The following is a 17,186-nucleotide window of genomic DNA, read 5'->3' as shown; positions in this document are numbered from 1 at the left end:
CTCTACCCAAAAAAGTCTCAAAGCTGCTTACAATTACCAACCCTTCCTCTCCCCAGCACAGTCACCCTGTGAGGTAGGTGGGGCTGAGAGAGCTCTGAGAGAACTGTGATCGGCCCAAGACCCCCCAGCTGGCTGCATGTGGAGGAGTGGGGAATCAAGCCTGGTTCTTCAGACTAGAGCCTGCCGCTCTTCACCACTATACCATGCTGGATGAGCACAAGATGAGCACACAGGGTGGGGGCAGGGACTCCGCTGGGACACAGGAATTTTGCCCAGAGGAAGAAAAACCCCCTCCCTGGCAGAATCTTTCCAAAGGGCAGAAGAGAGGTTGGCAAATGGGACCAGACAGTCCTACCTGAAGGCGAGACACTGGTCTCGAGGGGAATCTCCACCCTGGAGATGGGTGAGTCATTCTGGGACCTATCCAGAAAGGCCCTGTCTATCTCCGCCTCCTCAGCAGAGCCCACCTGCTGGTAAGTAAGAGGGGGCAGAGGCTCAGGCGTCAAGCAGCGCTCTTCGGGATCCACCTCCTCGCATTTGATCTCCATCAGTTCTGGGGTCTGGGGGTGGGCGAAGGGCATGGCCGCCGAGGGCGCCAAGTGGCGATGGTAGGTTTCTACCATACTTCCTTGGAGCACTTGTTGAGCCGTCAGGCTGTTGCTGGGGGCGCTGTAGACCAGGGAGGGCCGGCTGGCTAGGACCCGGTCCATCACGTCGTAAAACTTCCAGGTCCGGCCGCCGCGGGGGGCTTTGTTGTTGTCCTTGATGCGCCGGTACTCCAGCTTCATTTTCTTGATCTTTTCCCGACACTGGTCGCCGGTGCGGTGGATGCCCTTGTCCCGCAGCACCTCCGCGATGCGGTTGAAGACGTGCTGGTTCCTCAGGCAGCTCTCCAGCTCCGCCTGCACGGACTCGTCGGCCCACAGGTGCAGCAGCTCCACCACCTCCGGGTCCGACCAGTTACTGCCCCGCTCGTACTTCTTCCCTCGGAAATCCATGGCTGCTGCGGGAGACAAGGCCAATAGGGTCTGCCGCGGGGGGCGGGGGAGGAACTGGAATGGGGAGCTACCCCCCAGGAAAGCCGTGCTTAAAACGCTACTTTGGGGCTAGAACGGGCTTGACCCGGTTCAGTTCACTTGTGTGGCTGACGCCTAAAGCGTGGTGCAAAGAGGGCCGGGGCTTAGGGAGAGCAGACTGCCCTTTGTTGGCCGCCTTCCTGTTTTTTCCCGTCTGCGCAGGCCCCGGCAGAGCTTGGACCGGTTTGGCACGGCTCGGCACGGGTACCACCTTTCTGCTAAGCGAACTCCCGGGTGAAGGCGAAGGGGGAGCAAAGAGAGCCTGTTCACATCCGGTGTGATTGCACATGCGTGCTGCCTTTATTCCGGGATAACTTTGGTCCGTGTCAATCACACGTCCCGCTAGCCCGACTGAGCGGGGTGCGGGGGTTGAGCGAAGAAAGCGGAGGCGCACGAATGCCTTTGGGGGCGGGGCGGAATAAGGCCCCGCCTTCGAAGCAGGTTTGATCCCTCCCTCCTTTCGGAATCGCGGTCCGGAGAACTCGGCGTTCGCTGCAAGGGCGTCCGCAGGGGCCGGGGCTTCCCTTTTCATATATAGCGGGCTTGACAGTTCGGCTTAGCTGCGACTTGGAAAGCCCTTGCTGCTTAGAAGTAACACCCTTGTATGTATCTCCTCCCTCGTGAGTAGCATTCAGGCAGCACAGTTGGAGGCGGTGCAGCCTCACAGACGCCTTCAGAGTCCACTCCTTACTCCTAAGTAGACATGCTCCCGGCGGGCGTTTGCAGTCTTCGGAGCACGGCTGAAAACTCAGCCGCGGACGCGCAGTCGCCTGGCCGGAGACATGCTGCGGGAAATAGAGAGCCGTCTTCAAGCAGGATAGTCTGCTACGGCCAAAGCAAAAAGAAAAAGAACGATGGTTGGGGCAACTTAAAGGGAACTGCGGTGCACTAGTTGAAGAAAAAATGGAAAGTTATGTGAGGCAAAATCCCAGTTTTATCAATCGCTCAGAGTGAGGTTTCTGCTGAGCACAGAGCTCTTCTTCGGACCTTGCTTTTCATTACTTTCAGAACTTTTTAAAAAATGATCTTATATGACCAAGACTGACATTATGAATTTTGGTAGAAAGCTTCTTGACTTCAGGAGCATCTAGGCTGGTATGTTAACTGCAGGTAGAATGAAACCAACAAGCAGGTGCCTTTCTTGGGTTGTTGCAGTGGAAAGCTAATTCAAGCACTACATCATTATAAGGGCGATGGGATCACTTGCAAACTTGGTTCCCCCAATGAGTTTCCAGAGGCTGATGGTAAAATATTCAGGGAAATTATGCCTTATGGTTGCCAGTACTCCCCTTCAAAATATTCTTGAACTATAACCAATACACATGTCACCTTTCTTCTTCTAACAGTAGATTTGTGTTTTTAACAGTTGATAGATATTCAACTGCTGTAGCTTCCTCCTGTGTTGAGATACCATGTTAGGGAAAGAGTCACTGCTTGACTTTCTGTACCAATTAAAGCTACAGTGAATTCAAGGGGACTGATTGGCTGTTTCAGCAAAGAATTATCATATGGCTGTATTTGGATGTTGTGACACAGTTTACTAATTTAACAGAATTAACTTTATATCCCCACTGTCATGATGGAAGTTCATAGTCTCAGGAAGAGTGCTTGCACTCAAATGCTCATGCCTTGAATAAATCTTTGTTGGTTTTAAAGGTGCCACTGGACTCAGAATTTGTTGGCCTAAAATAGTTAAGGAGAGTTGCCACACAAGTCTTTTTGTTGTATCACAATCAGCAGAATACTACATTAAAATAAGCTCTACCTAGTTGGAAAGTCCGACCAAGCACCTGAGCACACAAGAGGTCAGTTAAAATTTTGGAATTATATCCTTGCTAAATAGTTTGCCAGAAAACATAACTAGAAACTTGCCATATTTGTAGCAATTGTGTAAGGCGCGTACTCGAGAGCAGACATAGTTTTGTGGCAAGATTTATGGCCACCCCTGGACTAGGGTCTGTGTGATCAGAGTTCAGATATATACTCTACAATGAAGCTATTCCCTCTCTCAGCCTAACCTCCCTGAGAGAACTGTGGTTACAACATCCCTAGAACAGAACTTCATGGAAGAATTAAAGTGAGAATGTGACACACAGATGTTAAGCCCAAGGCTAGAGCAAGGTGCCAAGTGCAGCAGCATGAGCATTATCAGACAGCTTGCTTGTATCATTTGCTCAGTTTCTCAGGCTCTCACACTTTCCTTGCAAAGCATTCATAGCAATAAGGTTTTATGAGATGCCTTCTTTTTAACCAATGCCTGCCTTTCCAAATTATGCTGATATTTTTCCAGCATGCCATGAGCTACACTCCTAATTATCACAAGGGTACATTCAAGAAACAAATAGTTGAAACTCACTGCAAGAAGCATCATTCATGCTTCATTTCCCACTAGGATAACGTTCAGAGATATTTAAGACTTTAGAGACGCTCATCATAAGCAAGTTCTCCAGATGTAATTAAGAATATGGTTTTTCTCAATTATAGACAAGCAATTAATACTGTGGGTTTGTTGGGGATCGGACTGATCTTTTCTCAAACTTTCATATTATTATTCTCCTTCTTTAGTTCTAAATTATTACCGGGTTTATTATCTCTGTTGTTCAAATCCTTAATTTGTATAACATATATGCTATACAATCTCTTGTAAATAAAAGGGCTTGGTCTTAATGTCTTGCTTTACCTGCACATCCCCTGTTGTGCACAGAATAGTTTTTGAAACAGCATAGACGGGCCCTTGATCTTGTGCCCCAAGCCATCCTAGTGCAAGTGGAATCACTGCCTCTCAACGAGTACCTCTGAAGGAGCACCAGTTCACCAATATCAACTTGTGTGTATCAGTGACTTTATAAAGCTTATGACAGTGTCATATGGCATGGGTCAGCAGTGGTTTGGGCCAGTTATGCATGACTGAATGGAGCTCATCGTTATGGAATTCACAGTCACGATGAAACATCTTTCTACTCACCTCTGCAATCTAATGAGGATGGTAGTAAGTGCTCATTCCCTTCCATATAAGCACTATGTCTGAGCCTTCACGTCATTCCCGGGCTTGGCAGTGGGGGTTCCTCACCACACTGGTCTCATCACGCTGTCTGCCAGAAGCCTCACGTGAAGTTCATCTGCAAAGTGAACTAAGCTCTCTGCTTTCTGTCATCTTCCTTGAATAGAGGAACTTTGACTCACAAACAGTGGGTCAACAGCTTATACAGTGGGAAATTTTGTTGGACTTTAAGGTGCTACTGGGCTCAGATTTTGATCTACTACAGCTAACATGGCTATTCATCTGACTCTTTAATATTAGGCATTGTTAGTCTAGAGAGAATCAAAACTTGATATAGTGACTCTTGCAGCTTCATCTATGCACATTAGTCTATTATTCTCAATAGACTTATTCTCAAATGAGTTTATCAGTGATAGCTGCCATATAAGAATAGGACCCAAGACCAGATAACTGGCAGTAAGGGACACACTTTCATAGTCTAAGAAGGAATGTAGGGTTCTTTGCTTGCAGTTAAAAGGAGCCTTGAATTCACTGGTATAGATTTCCCTATTTCCACAGGGAGGGAAACTTATATCATTTAATCTACAGTCTTGTAAAATGTTTCATGATATGGTCAGTTACAAAGGGAGAACTTTTCATTTATAAGTAAATACCTTCTATTGATGAAGATTAAATGGACTTTCCATATAGTCTTATAAAGGGTTCCATGCCACTTAAAAACATGCAAAAGCTAGTGAACAGGAAGATCCTCTTGTTATTTAAAACAAAAGCCATGCGGTACTCCATGTTAAGTCCAACTAAGTAGCACACCACAGAATTTAAGCTTTTGGGTTCTATAGAACTCCTCATCTGGTGAATTTTTCTAAAGAGGCCATTATCTTAATGCCTTTTCATCAATACTTTGCTGGTTTCATAGGCCACTGGATGTGGCTAGTGTCTCCCTTGTACCCTTGACATGCTGGGAAGAAAAAGCCATCCTACTGAAAACTAATAGTGAATGAAATGTCTTGTGGTTGCCCAAAGGAATCACAGAAACATAGAGTTGGAAGGAACCTCATCTAGTCCAACCCCCTGCACAATGCAGGAACTCACAACTACCTGCCTACCCACAGTGACCCCAATTTCATGCCCAAGTGATCTCTCCCTACACACAAAAAATCTCCAGGAATGCATGGATTCTTTAAAGCCCCCCCCCCCAAAAAAAAGGGGAGATGCATCACTTCTTATGTTAACAATTAATTTAGTTGATACACTAAGTCAGTATGAGTCACATTGTGGTAGTTTTACCTGGAGAAGTTTCTTATGCTCTTTTCTATTTAGCTGAAGTGCCCCTTTCTTTATTGGTTAAATTCTGGTATTTTCAAAGGAGATATGAAAAATAGGAAGCTGAGTTGGTCTACAGCAAAACTCTTTTTATTAAAAAAAAATCCAACCCTTTCTTAGCAGTTGTGAGAAGAATTTGTCAACAGATGGCGCTGAATCCTTGCAAAATGGACAGTGAACCCACCAAAAGCATAATACACATTTAACCTAATTTGGAGTTTCAGTAGAACTTCCTGGGGATTGAGCTGAAGAAACACAGGCCAAAGAGATCTTGGCAATACAAGGCCTTCTGTCAAGAGTTAAGTTGTTCCTGAATGTTGGCTCTGGGGATTTCCTCCACCCAGCATTTTCCAAAACAGATCAATCTTCTATAGGGATTATTTCACTTTAAACAAACAAACAGCTAATTTAACCAGTTCCACTGGTAGGAAAATGGAAATATCTAGTAACCTTATTCTCAGATTTACCTGCGAAACTAAATTCTATATATCCAGTTTTTGGACAGGGCAACTCTAGCTATCTCCTAAAAATGTTTTGCCTGTTGCATGCCATCAAATCGTTCCGGAACTATTTATTTACATCATTTATAGTCTGCCTTTCTCACAGGGACTCAAGACAGATTACACAGAATGAATCAATGCAGTCAACAAAATGGGACATTTAATAAACAAAGCAATAGGATTTGATATGTAGAAATCCAGAACCAACCATAAAGCTGAAAGAACTGAAGCAGAGTACTAATGTGAAACAGCAAACAATGCAGCACGCACATTGGTTTATACCACTGTCCCTCATATGCCACAGTTCTGTATAATTTATGCACGTAATTTTGTAAACTATTGTGTATCGTGCAACCCCGTTACCTGGATAGACAAACTCTCTTGAATAATTAAGCTTTTCAAAGTTTAAAGAAAGCCAGGAAAGTAGGCATCTTTCTGACCTCTGTGGGAAGGCCATCCTATAAGTGGGAGCTACAATGAAGAAAGCACATATATAGATGAGTAAAGCTGTTGTGGTAGAGCATACGGGGAAGGGTGTTTCCATAGAAAGAGAGACTGACTCAATTATAGGCTTTGAATGTGATAGCCAATACTTTAAATTAAGCTAGGTAACTAATGGGAAGCCAATGGAGTGTGTGGGGAAATAAATACATGTTCCATCTAGCTCCTGATAACAGCTGAGTTGTGGCTTTCTGTACCAGATGGAATCTGCAAACAGACTGAGGGGAGACCTATTTATAGTGCATTATAGTTCTTGATGTTGCAGTGGTGTGGATCATATCAAGGTAAGGAGCGATCTTACGGGCTAGGTTGAGTTGGCAGAAAGTGTTTTTTTGCAGTTTCATTAACCTGCTTCTCCAACAATAAAGTTGGATCTATCATAACCTCAAGGCTCTTAACTGACTTAGCAAAAGTCAACTAAACTCCCTCAAAAGTGGGGAGCACAATGTCCTTCAAGATTTCTGCCTCATGGTAACCCCATTAATTAACCCCCTCCATGATATTCTATAATTAACAGCCTTGCTTAGGTCTTGCAATCTGAAGACTATCTTCCTTTATTGAGTCAGTCCATCTCATCTTGAGTCTTCTTTTCCTACTGCCTTCAGTTTGATCTTCCTCTTTTCCTATTGTCTTCAACCTTTCCTAGCATTCTTGTCTTTTCCGATGAGTCGTGTTTTCTCATGAAGTGACTCCAGTACAACTTCAGTTTAGTCATTTTGGCTTCTAGGGAGAATTCAGATTTGATTTCTAGGACCTACATTTGTCTTTTCAGTAGCCTGTGGTATCCATAAAACTCTCCTTCAACACAATATTTCAAATGAATCAGTTTTCTTCCTATCAGCTTTCTTCACTGTCCAACTTTGGCATCCATGCATACTGACAGGGAGCACCATAGTATGAATTATTTTGACCATAGGCATGGTGAAACAACTCTGGCGTGCAGATCCTGTGCATTCTAGTTCAGGGCAGGGGTAGGCTGATTTCAGCTCTGCATGGTACATTTATTATAGTTGAATCTCCATGATACACCATCATTTACTGATTTTCAATCCTTTCCCAATGTTATCAGATTGGTATACATGGATTGGATAATCCAATGGTTTTCTTCCCTACAACACCCTGTGAGGTAGGTTAGGCCAAGGGAGAATAACTGGGCTAATGCTCCCCAGTATGATTCATGGTCTGAGCAAGGATTTGAACCAAGGTTTTGTCTGTGAAAATACTTATATGTTTTTTGGAAAAATCATAAATATTCAGCCTAACAATCTTATTTTAGGTTTGTAGCCAGTTAATTTTAAAAGATGATGCAGTAAAAGTGCTACACTCAATATGCCAGCAAATTTGGAAAACTCAACAATGGCCACAGGATTGGAAGAGGTCAGTTTACATTCCAATCCCAAAGAAGAGCAATGCCAAAGAATGTTCAAACTACCGTACCATTGCACTCATTTCTCATGCTAGCAAAGTTATCTAGGCTCCAGCAATATGTGGACCAAGAACTTCCATAAGTACAGGCAGGATTTCGAAGAAGCAGAGGAACTAGGGATCAAATTGCCAACATACGCTGGATCATGGAGAAAGCTAGGGAGTTCCAGAAGAACATCTACATCTGCTTCATTGACTATGCTAAAGCCTTTGATTGTGTGAAGCAGAACAAATTGTGGCAAGTACTTAAAGAGATGGGAATACCAGAGCATCTTATTGGCTCTTGAGAAACCTATATGCAGGTCAAGAAGCAACAGTGAGAACCGGGCATGGAATCACTGATTGGTTCAAAATTGAGAAAGGCGTTCGGCAAGGCTGTATACTGTCGCCTTGCCTATTTAACTTATATGCGGAGCAGATCATGAGAAAGGCGGGGTTAGATGAGTCACAAATTGGGAACAAGATTGCAGGGAGAAATATCAACAACCTCAGATATGCAGATGGTACCACTCTAATGGCAGAAAGTGAAGAGGAACTAAAGAGCCTGTTGATGTGGGTGAAGGAGGAGGTTGCAAAAGTTGGCATCCGGCCCTCTCAATTCTTGGCAAATAGATGGGGAAGAAGTGGAGGTAGTGACAGATTTTATTTTCCTGGGCTCCAAGATCACTGCAGATGGGGACTGCAGCAAAGAAATTAAAAGATGCTTGCTCCTGGGGAGGAAAGCTATGGCAAATCTAGACAGCATCCTAAAGAGCAGAGACATCACCCTGCCAACAAAAGTGCGTTTAGTCAAGGCTATGGTCTTCCCAGTTGCAATGTATGGCTGCGAAAGTTGGACCATAAGGAAGGCCGAGCATCAAAGAACTGAGGTTTTTGAACTCTGGTGCTGGAGAAGACTCTTGCGAGTCCCTTGGACTGCAAGGCGAACAAACCGGTCAGTCCTAGAGGAGATCAGCCCTGACTGCTCCTTAGAAGGCCAGATCCTGAAGATGAAACTGAAATACTTTGGCCACCTCATGAGAAGGAAGGACTCCCTGGAGAAGAGCCTAATGCTGGGAGCGATTGAGGGCAAAAGAAGAAGAGGACGACAGAGAATGAGGTGGCTGGATGGAGTCACTGAAGCAGTTGGTGCAAACTTAAATGGACTCCGGGGAATGGTAGAGGACAGGAAGGCCTGGAGGATCATTGTCCATGGCGTCATGATGGGTCGGACACGACTTCACACCTAACAACAACAACAACAAGCCAGTTAAGGACTGAGGGAGGGAGTGTTTTCATTCTCCGTCCCAAGGGTATTTCTGTTAAAATCAGGTCACTGTTTTCTATAATGTCACCAGGCGTTCATGTTATTGACAGAAGAGAAGCAGACCTTCCCATGAGGAATTGTTTACTATCTAAGTAGTTGTAAAATGGGTATTTGTAGCATTTTAGATGAATTGCAGAGTGAATCTGGGAGGAATGGCCCCTTGACACCAGTCATTGAGGGCAATTAGAAGGGAAGAATGCCTTTCTGCAGACAAAGAGCAGCACGTGACTATAAATCCCTCTGCAATTTTTAAAATTCGCACTTACTCCCACTGTCATTTTCCCAACTGATTATGGAGCGTACTCAGTTTCCGTTTGAGATAAGCAGCATTGAGGACAATGCCTGCAAGGCTTTTGGCAAACCAAAAGTTCAGTTTATACAAACAACTACAATTCCTCTGGACTATACAATTTATCATCAACCTAACCTTTAAGTCTATAAACACACTTTCTGTATACGGAGAAGCTATTAAGCCTTTCTAATTACTTCTGCTGATGGAATGTATTGCATTTGAAAATAACTTTTTGCGCATGCCATATAATGAAGTGTGATATTAAGCAGAGATACACCATTCTATGAGCCTCTAGTGGCGCAGAGTGGTAAGACAGCAGATATGCAGTCTGAAGCTCTGCCCATGAGGCTGGGAGTTCAATCCCAGCAGCCGGCTCAAGGTTGACTCAGCCTTCCATCCTTCCGAGGTCAGTAAAATGAGTACCCAGCTTGCTGGGGGGTAAACGGTAATGACTGGGGAAGGCACTGGCAAATCACCCCGTATTGAGTCTGCCATGAAAATGCTAGAGGGCGTCACCCCAAGGGTCAGACATGCTTGTACAGGGGATACCTTTACCGGTGCTTGTACAGGGGATACCTTTATCTTTACCCCCTTCTAAGCTCATTGATTTGAATGGGTTTAGAAGAGAGTAACTCTGGTAGGGATTACACTGCACAATGGAATCAGAAGCGCAATGGGATTGGCCAACGTTTTAACTGGATCTGCTCCTATGTCTTGAACAGCAAACTGCCATGCTGCAATTTAATAATTCATGGCATGGAGATAAAGTGATGGAGGAAGCTTTACCTTCTTAATTCTGTCAGCATGACAGTTAAAGGCATAAGAGAAGCAGCTGAAACAAGTTAGCACCCCTCAGGAGCAATAGAAATCTGTAGAAACCAGGCTCCCAAGGGATACCTAGAAGAAGGTGGAGAAAGCAGCGATCTGTGCTTTCCCTCTTTAAGGAAAACTTCTTCCTTTAATAGCTGCGAGGGAATTGGTAAAACATTCACACCTGTGAGAGCTGGCACAGCTGGCTCTCATCAATTGTTATTTGGTCATCTTAATTGCCCTCTGCTAATACATCACATTAATTGCCCTCTGCTAATACACCAAGAGCCCCTTGTGGCACAGGGTGGTAAAGCAGCTGACATGCTTCCTGAAGCTCTGACCATGAGGCTGGGAGTTCAATCCCAGCAGCCGGCTCATTTTTATAAACCCTTGTTCTCGGTGCAACCTATCTGGCTCTCACCATCCTGGGGATCCCATGGAGGGGATTTGGGCTGCTATTCCCTTCCCTGGTTTGGGAGTAAACCCTTACAGTTCTCCTGCCCCTGGGGAGAAAGGCAACTTTAAAATGCTGCAACCAACTAATGAATAAAACAAACAAGAATGGCAAGAATGGTCGCTGAATCTACCAATGTTTCTATGGCTGGCATTTCTAGTACTTCAATCCATTAGGAGTATCCAAGGAAGACTTGAGAAGAAATGATGGGAGAACTTGCTTTAACTGTTAGGTAAAGGTAAAGGTATCCCCTGTGCAAGCACTGAGTCATGTCTGACCCTTGGGGTGATGCCCTCTAGCATTTTCATGGCAGACTCAATACGGGGTGGTTTGCCAGTGCCTTCCCCAGTCATTACCGTTTACCCCCCAGCAGCAAGCTGGGTACTCATTTTACCGACCTCGGAAGGATGGAAGGCTGAGTCGACCTTGAGCCGGCTGCTGGGATCGAACTCCCAGCCTCATGGGCAGAGCTTTCAGACGGCTGCCTTACCACTCTGCGCCACAAGAGGCTTTAACTGTTATAATCATTCTAAAAGCCTTTGCTTTAACTGCATTGCCATGCTTATAGACACTGGGCTCTGAACTTTTGCATCCTTCCTGGCCTTCATGCAACAATATGCAACCATGCAAAAGGTTGTCACTTAGAGGAGAACTGGGAAAGGTTCCTGTTGGCAGCAGAGGATAGGACCTGAAGTAAAGGGCTTAAACTATATGTGTGACATCCGGATGTGACATCTGTAGTCCTGCCTCAGGGAGCACATGAGAAGAGGACTGGACAGTTGCAAGGTGGCGTGGAGGCTACCCGGCCCAGCACTGGCCATGCCTGAGATCTGGGCAATAGTGGGGCAGTGCAGATGCTGCCTGGCTCAGCGCTGGCCCCGCCTGAGGCCTGGGCGCTAATGCAGTGGCGTGGAGGCCACCTGGGCCAGTACTGGCCCCACTGAGGCCGCCCCGCCCCGCACTGCTGGGAAGGTGATTCAGGGGGAGTTGGGAGGAAGGAGGGGGTCTGGGTGGGCTGAGGTGGGAGGGAGGAGAGAGTCTGGGTGGGGGGAGGTTGTTGGGGGGAGGGGGGAGAGAGAAATAAGTCTGGGTTTGTCTCTGAGGAAGGGGCAAGGGACCAGGAAGGATGTCAGATAAGTTAGAGGTAAAGGTGGTGAGGGTGGTGGGTGATTGGGGGGAGGGTAAGGAATTTGTGTGTGTCTGAGAGGGGGGAGGTCAGGCAAGTGAGAAATAAGGGGGCTGAGGGCAGGGAGGAATGGGGGAAGGAGTGCATGTGTGTGTCTGAGAGAGTGGGAGGGGGTCCAAGGAGTCCCTGAGTAGGTATGTGTTCCTCATACCTTGTGAGAGTTGGGCTGTCACTGATTTATTTCACAGAGTAGTTCAGCAGTGGAATCAACTACCTCAGAAGGTAGTTGGCAGTCTTCAAGCAGTGACTGGACAGATATTTATCCTGGCTGATTTAGGCCAGTGGTTCTCAACCTTTCTAATGTCACGACCCTTTAATACAGTTCCTCATGTTGTGGTGACCCCCAACCATAAAATTATGCAAGTGTTCTTTCACCGAAATTAAACCAAAACTGACCAATGGCATGAAGATCCATTGTTCATGATTGTATATAAATTGTTTTTTTCCCCGGGGTTTCTCAGTTCAGTTCTGCCTCTTGTCCCATCATGCTGATCTCGCTCTTTTCCGCTGCTACAGACAGACAAATGATCAATCTCGATCTACCCCACAAGTCTGTTGTGTGGATGGTGCCCCCCCTGGCCAAGCTGCTTGCCCTGCTGTGACCCCTTTGAAAGGGTCGTTCCCCCCCCCCAGGTTGAGAATCACTGCTTTAGGCTGATTCTGCCTTGAGCAAAGGGTTAGACTAGATGGGCGGAATGGCTCCTTCAAACTCTATGATTCTATTCTGTTAAGTATTACATAGCACAAACTGTTCCATCACAAACAGTGAGGGTGCCCCAGCAACATGCTTCCGAAGAACAATTATCATATTTTTAGAATAGACACTGACCTTTGATACTTAACATTCCAATATTGGAGGAATCACAGCTGGGAAGGTCCAGCCTGCTTTCCGCTACAATCATGATAATGGGACAGTCATTGTTTCTGGAACACTGCATTTCATTAAAAAACATGGAAATTTGCCACGTGGATTCAGAGAAATTGGGTGAACCCCCCCCTCCTCCGCTGCCTCCCTTTCTGATGCTGAAGAAAACCAGGGTGGGAAGAAAACCGGGGGGGGGGGGAGTTTCTTCTTCCCTCTTGCAGCAGTACAAAGTGAATGAAGGGTTTTTAAGGCAATTTTCTCTGATTTATTTCTGACTGCAGGTCTGGTCATGAACACGAGACTTGGCATGTGTCAGGTGTATTGTGTAGTTATGCCCTTAGAGGAATTCCAATACACTTGTAGCAGATGCAGATCTCAGCTTTCTACAGGGCTAAGCATGGAGGAGTCAGCCCTTGGGACCCATCTGACTGAGGCTGCAACCCCACTGCCATGAAGAAAATGGCTTCCAGTAGGAAAGAACTGTCCCACATTTCATTAAATGAGATCAATGAACCCTAAAATTACTTTTCAGTAACTTTAATTTTCAGTAAAGTGTTCATAGTGCATATGGATTCTTTTCAAGCAATTTCAGCAGGTTAGCATAGGGATGCAAGCCTTCTGAAGATTCCACAGGGCCATTCCGCACCAGGATCTATGTAGCAAATTGGTTTCGGAACGAAAAAATGCCATTTTAAATAGTGGAATTCGTCATTATGCATACCTGCCTTTGTAGTGGAATCCAGTTGCGTTTCTATCGTTTCCGACAGGTTTCCGGTCTCAGCAAAAATCGCTAGCCAGGAAGCGATATTGCTGAGCTTTGTCCCGCCCCTGGCCATCAATCAAACGAGCAGCCAATGGGCAGCCGTTATCATGCTCCCAAAAAGCCCCTTTCCTTTTAAGGAAGGTTTAAAAAAAATGCACAAACGTTGCAACGAATCTGCGTTGATTCGTTGCAATGGAGAGACCAATCTAGCTAGCAGGAGAGACCCATCTAGCTAGCAGGTGGTGTTTGAGCTGCCGTTACATCGTTGCCACGCTCCCCCGAGTGAAAAAAAAATACCCCCCCCCGCACGAGTGCAATTTTCGGCCGAAAATAGAGTGAAAAATAAAGGGAAAATAAACCAGCAAACGGGGCTGTGTGGTGCTTGGTGCTTGGTGACTTAAAACAGCTCTGGGGAGGGACTGCAGCCGGGAAAGCCTCACTGGGTAAACGAAGGCTCGCCGGTGCGTTGATCTCAGCTCGCTCCGAGAAAAAAAAATGGTGATCGCTTCGCCGGAAGATCAGAGGAGAGAGCCAGGGGGAGGGACTTTGCAGAAACCACAACAATGGTAACGCACAGAACTTTCCTGCTAGTGTTGCAGATTGGTTGCAAGAGTATAGCGCTTTCCGGAGGGTAAATCCACTTTTGGGGATTTCCCTGAAAACGCTACAACGAAGCGCTTTTTGCGGATCGGTTTCAGGAGTGTGGCAAATTGTCAACGACGTTGTGCATAACAGCAAATTAGCAGCGATTTCAATTTGTAACCATTGTGCAATTTTGAATGAATGCAGAATGGCCCCCAGAGTTACATCTCATCTCTAAACTACAGAGATCAGTTCCACTGGAGAAAATGGATGCTTTGCAGGGCAGATTCTATGGCATTATACCCTGCTGAGGTCTCTGTCTTCCCCACACACCATCTCCTGCCTAAGGTGGGAGAGGACAGGACCTGGTAACCCTAGGTTAACGTTCACTAAGAGAAGCACTGACTTTAAAATAATCATAATAATTTTTGCACTAAACCATAGGAATAAAATTTATGTTCGTTTTATCTTATTTGTCCCAATTATCTAGCTGTAAAATGCTCTGCATTGCTGATATTTAGTATAAGGAACTTCAGTACAATTTCTGTGCCTAATCTTTCAGAAGGATTCTTTTCTGCTCTTTCTTCTTCAAACTGGCAAACTTTGGCAGACTTTATGATTAGGAAACAACAACAAAAGTTTGAAAAGATCACTGTGAAGTTTGCGCTTCTACTGCTTACATAACACATGCAAAGAGAGAACGTTGCTCATAAAAACTGAGACCTCTGGGTACTCATCTGGGAAAGGGATCAATAAGCAGGTTAGTGCTCTAGCAAAAGTAAGCACTGGGAAACTTCTACTAGAGTCTTCAGCCAGACAGGTGCTGCAAGAAGTTCCTAAAAAGCATTTCTAGAAAAGCCACAACACAGAGACCATGTACCATGTCCCAGAAAGTGATGAAAATTCCATAAAGATTTAGGTACTGAATGTGGGAGGGTGAGTCCCTGATCAGGATACTAAGGAATTTATCAAACTAGTTAAAGAAATTATGATACAAGGAGAAACACAGAGTTTTCATAAAATTGAAAAAGAGGAGACTGCCAAATGGCAGAAGGAAAAAGACTTGCTTATAAGTATGTGACAGAAATACCCAGATTAAACAAGGGATGCTTGGATTCTTTTTTAAAGATCTGAAGTAATGGGGGCTTATCTGCTGCAATGGCAGTAATCATAGGAGAAACTTATCGCAAGCAGATTCCTGTTAACTCTCTTAGAAAGGAGATTTTGTACCATCCATCGGCAATCTGTTACCTGCACAATTTTTCTTTTAATGCTTCCTGATTGCCAGCCTGATTGCTCTGCTGCAACTTGAACCATGCACAGAAACTCCCTTGCCTCTAGGGAAACTTTAAAATATATATGAGGATGTCTATCCGTCATCAGAAAGCAACATTGTGTGAAAAAGCCAGTGTCCCTTGTTGTCTGGCATGCTAATAAAATCAGTCAATTTTAATAATACCTGGCTTGTAAAGGAAGGACTAAGTAGTCCACTGTAAATAACTTTGTGTATCACCTAAACCTGATGAACTCCTTCCTGGAAGAAATATGTTTTTAGTTGTGGACTATTTTATCAATGTAATACTTAAAGCACAACACAGCAGCATAATAACAAAAAGTTAATCATTAAAACATATATACTGTGATTTTTTTATTATTGTGCTTCTGTATCGCTTTTAGCCATGAGTGTTTTTATAATATGTTTTTATTAGCTTTTTTACAAAAGGGATAAAAGATATTACCACTCATTTTTAGAAAGAAAGCCCATTTTAAAATTTTTGTGCTGATTTTAATGTTCATTTTAAACACAATTTTAACAATACCATACCACTGCTAAAATGAGGTTTAAAAGAAACAAGTTTAAATCATCACCAGGGTGATGCAGTGGTCAGAATGCTGGCCTGGCCTGAAGACCTAGCTCTGAAGGTCCACTCTGCCATGGAAGCTCACTGGGTTGCCATAGGCCAGTCACCCTCTCAACCGAGCCTACGTCATAGGTTCAGAGAGTAACTCTATTGGTCTGCTATAGAAGACCCAGATTGGAATTTAGTAGCACACCAGAGCATGTTAGAGAACAAGATTTTTTCGGGGGGGGGGGGCTAGGGGATAAGTTTTCAATAGTCCTTTGTCAAAGTTTTCACTTACAAAAGTTCTGGGAAGTTGGGTAATTGTAATTAGAATTGTGACCGCTGCCACTTATATATGTTATATGTTGTATGATGTAATTTGTAATTTGGGGTTTTATGGGGATTTTATTGTGTTTTTAACTGTTTTATGCTGTAAACCGTCCTGAGACCTAATTGGAGAATGGTGGTCTAAAAATATATTATTATTATTATTATTATTATTATTATTATTATTATTATTATTATTATTATTAGCTTGTGCCCTGAAAATCTTGTTGGTCTCAACTAGACTCTAATCTCGCTCTTGTACCTCCTAGGACTGTTGTGAAATTAAAACGGAGGAGAGAAGGATGCTGCTGTAAATTTCTGCCTTTTGGGGGAATAGCAGAGTTACAATGTCCAAATAAATATTGAGGAAGTTCTAAATGCAAAAGAAGTGTCAAGTTATAGATGGTTCTTATTTCCAGAAAAACTCAATGATTGCACCTTGAAATAAAAAAATTCTGGCAGCTTCACATGCAAACTGGATGGAAAAGCTGTATCTGACATAAGGAAAGTGTAGCTAACACATGTATGTAGAAAGAACTGTGGTGGGCCTTACAATTTGAATCCCATTTTGTAGAGGAATTCTATCAGCAACTAAATCTGTACTTAGTTCCTCTGTCAAATCAGAAAAGCTTACCACCATAAATAGTACCTAGTCTTCTGCTGTCTCCAGTCTCCATATTTGTATATGTCCTTTGGTGCTGAGCATTTGTTTTCAAATTTGTTTGCATTTATATGTTGCACTCAACCGCCCTGAGCTTTAGGGGAAGGAGGCATATAAATGCAATAAACAAAAAAACAAATGACTTTCAGCCCACTCTGCTACTTGTCTCTATGCACAAGGAAAATGACACTTTATCAATACTCCCTGAAATCTCACACAAATAACTTCTGCCATAGTGATGTGCCCGAGTTCTATCACTTACTTGGTCCC

The 17,186-nt window shown here is 44.3% G+C and overlaps 1 protein-coding gene across 2 annotated transcripts in view; it reads right to left on the bottom strand.

Annotated features, from left to right (window-relative positions):
* ACCS (1-aminocyclopropane-1-carboxylate synthase homolog (inactive)) overlaps window positions 1-1,439 on the bottom strand; it is a 38,933-nt gene extending 37,494 nt beyond the window's left edge. Inside the window, exon 1 of one of the 2 annotated variants that reach the window (XM_077322235.1) lies at window positions 356-1,439. In XM_077322235.1, the coding sequence (XP_077178350.1) occupies window positions 356-998 (643 nt within the window). In that variant the 5' untranslated portion in view covers window positions 999-1,439. The remainder of the gene's footprint in view (window positions 1-355) is intronic. The other variant, XM_077322234.1, reaches the window with a different exon arrangement.
* Between the last annotated feature and the right edge of the window lie 15,747 nt (window positions 1,440-17,186).

Source organism: Paroedura picta, chromosome 2, assembly GCF_049243985.1.
Source record: "Paroedura picta isolate Pp20150507F chromosome 2, Ppicta_v3.0, whole genome shotgun sequence".
NCBI lineage: Eukaryota > Metazoa > Chordata > Lepidosauria > Squamata > Gekkonidae > Paroedura > Paroedura picta.
Note: the sequence above shows the minus strand (reverse complement) of the source record. Positions and strands in the feature narration are given on the sequence as shown.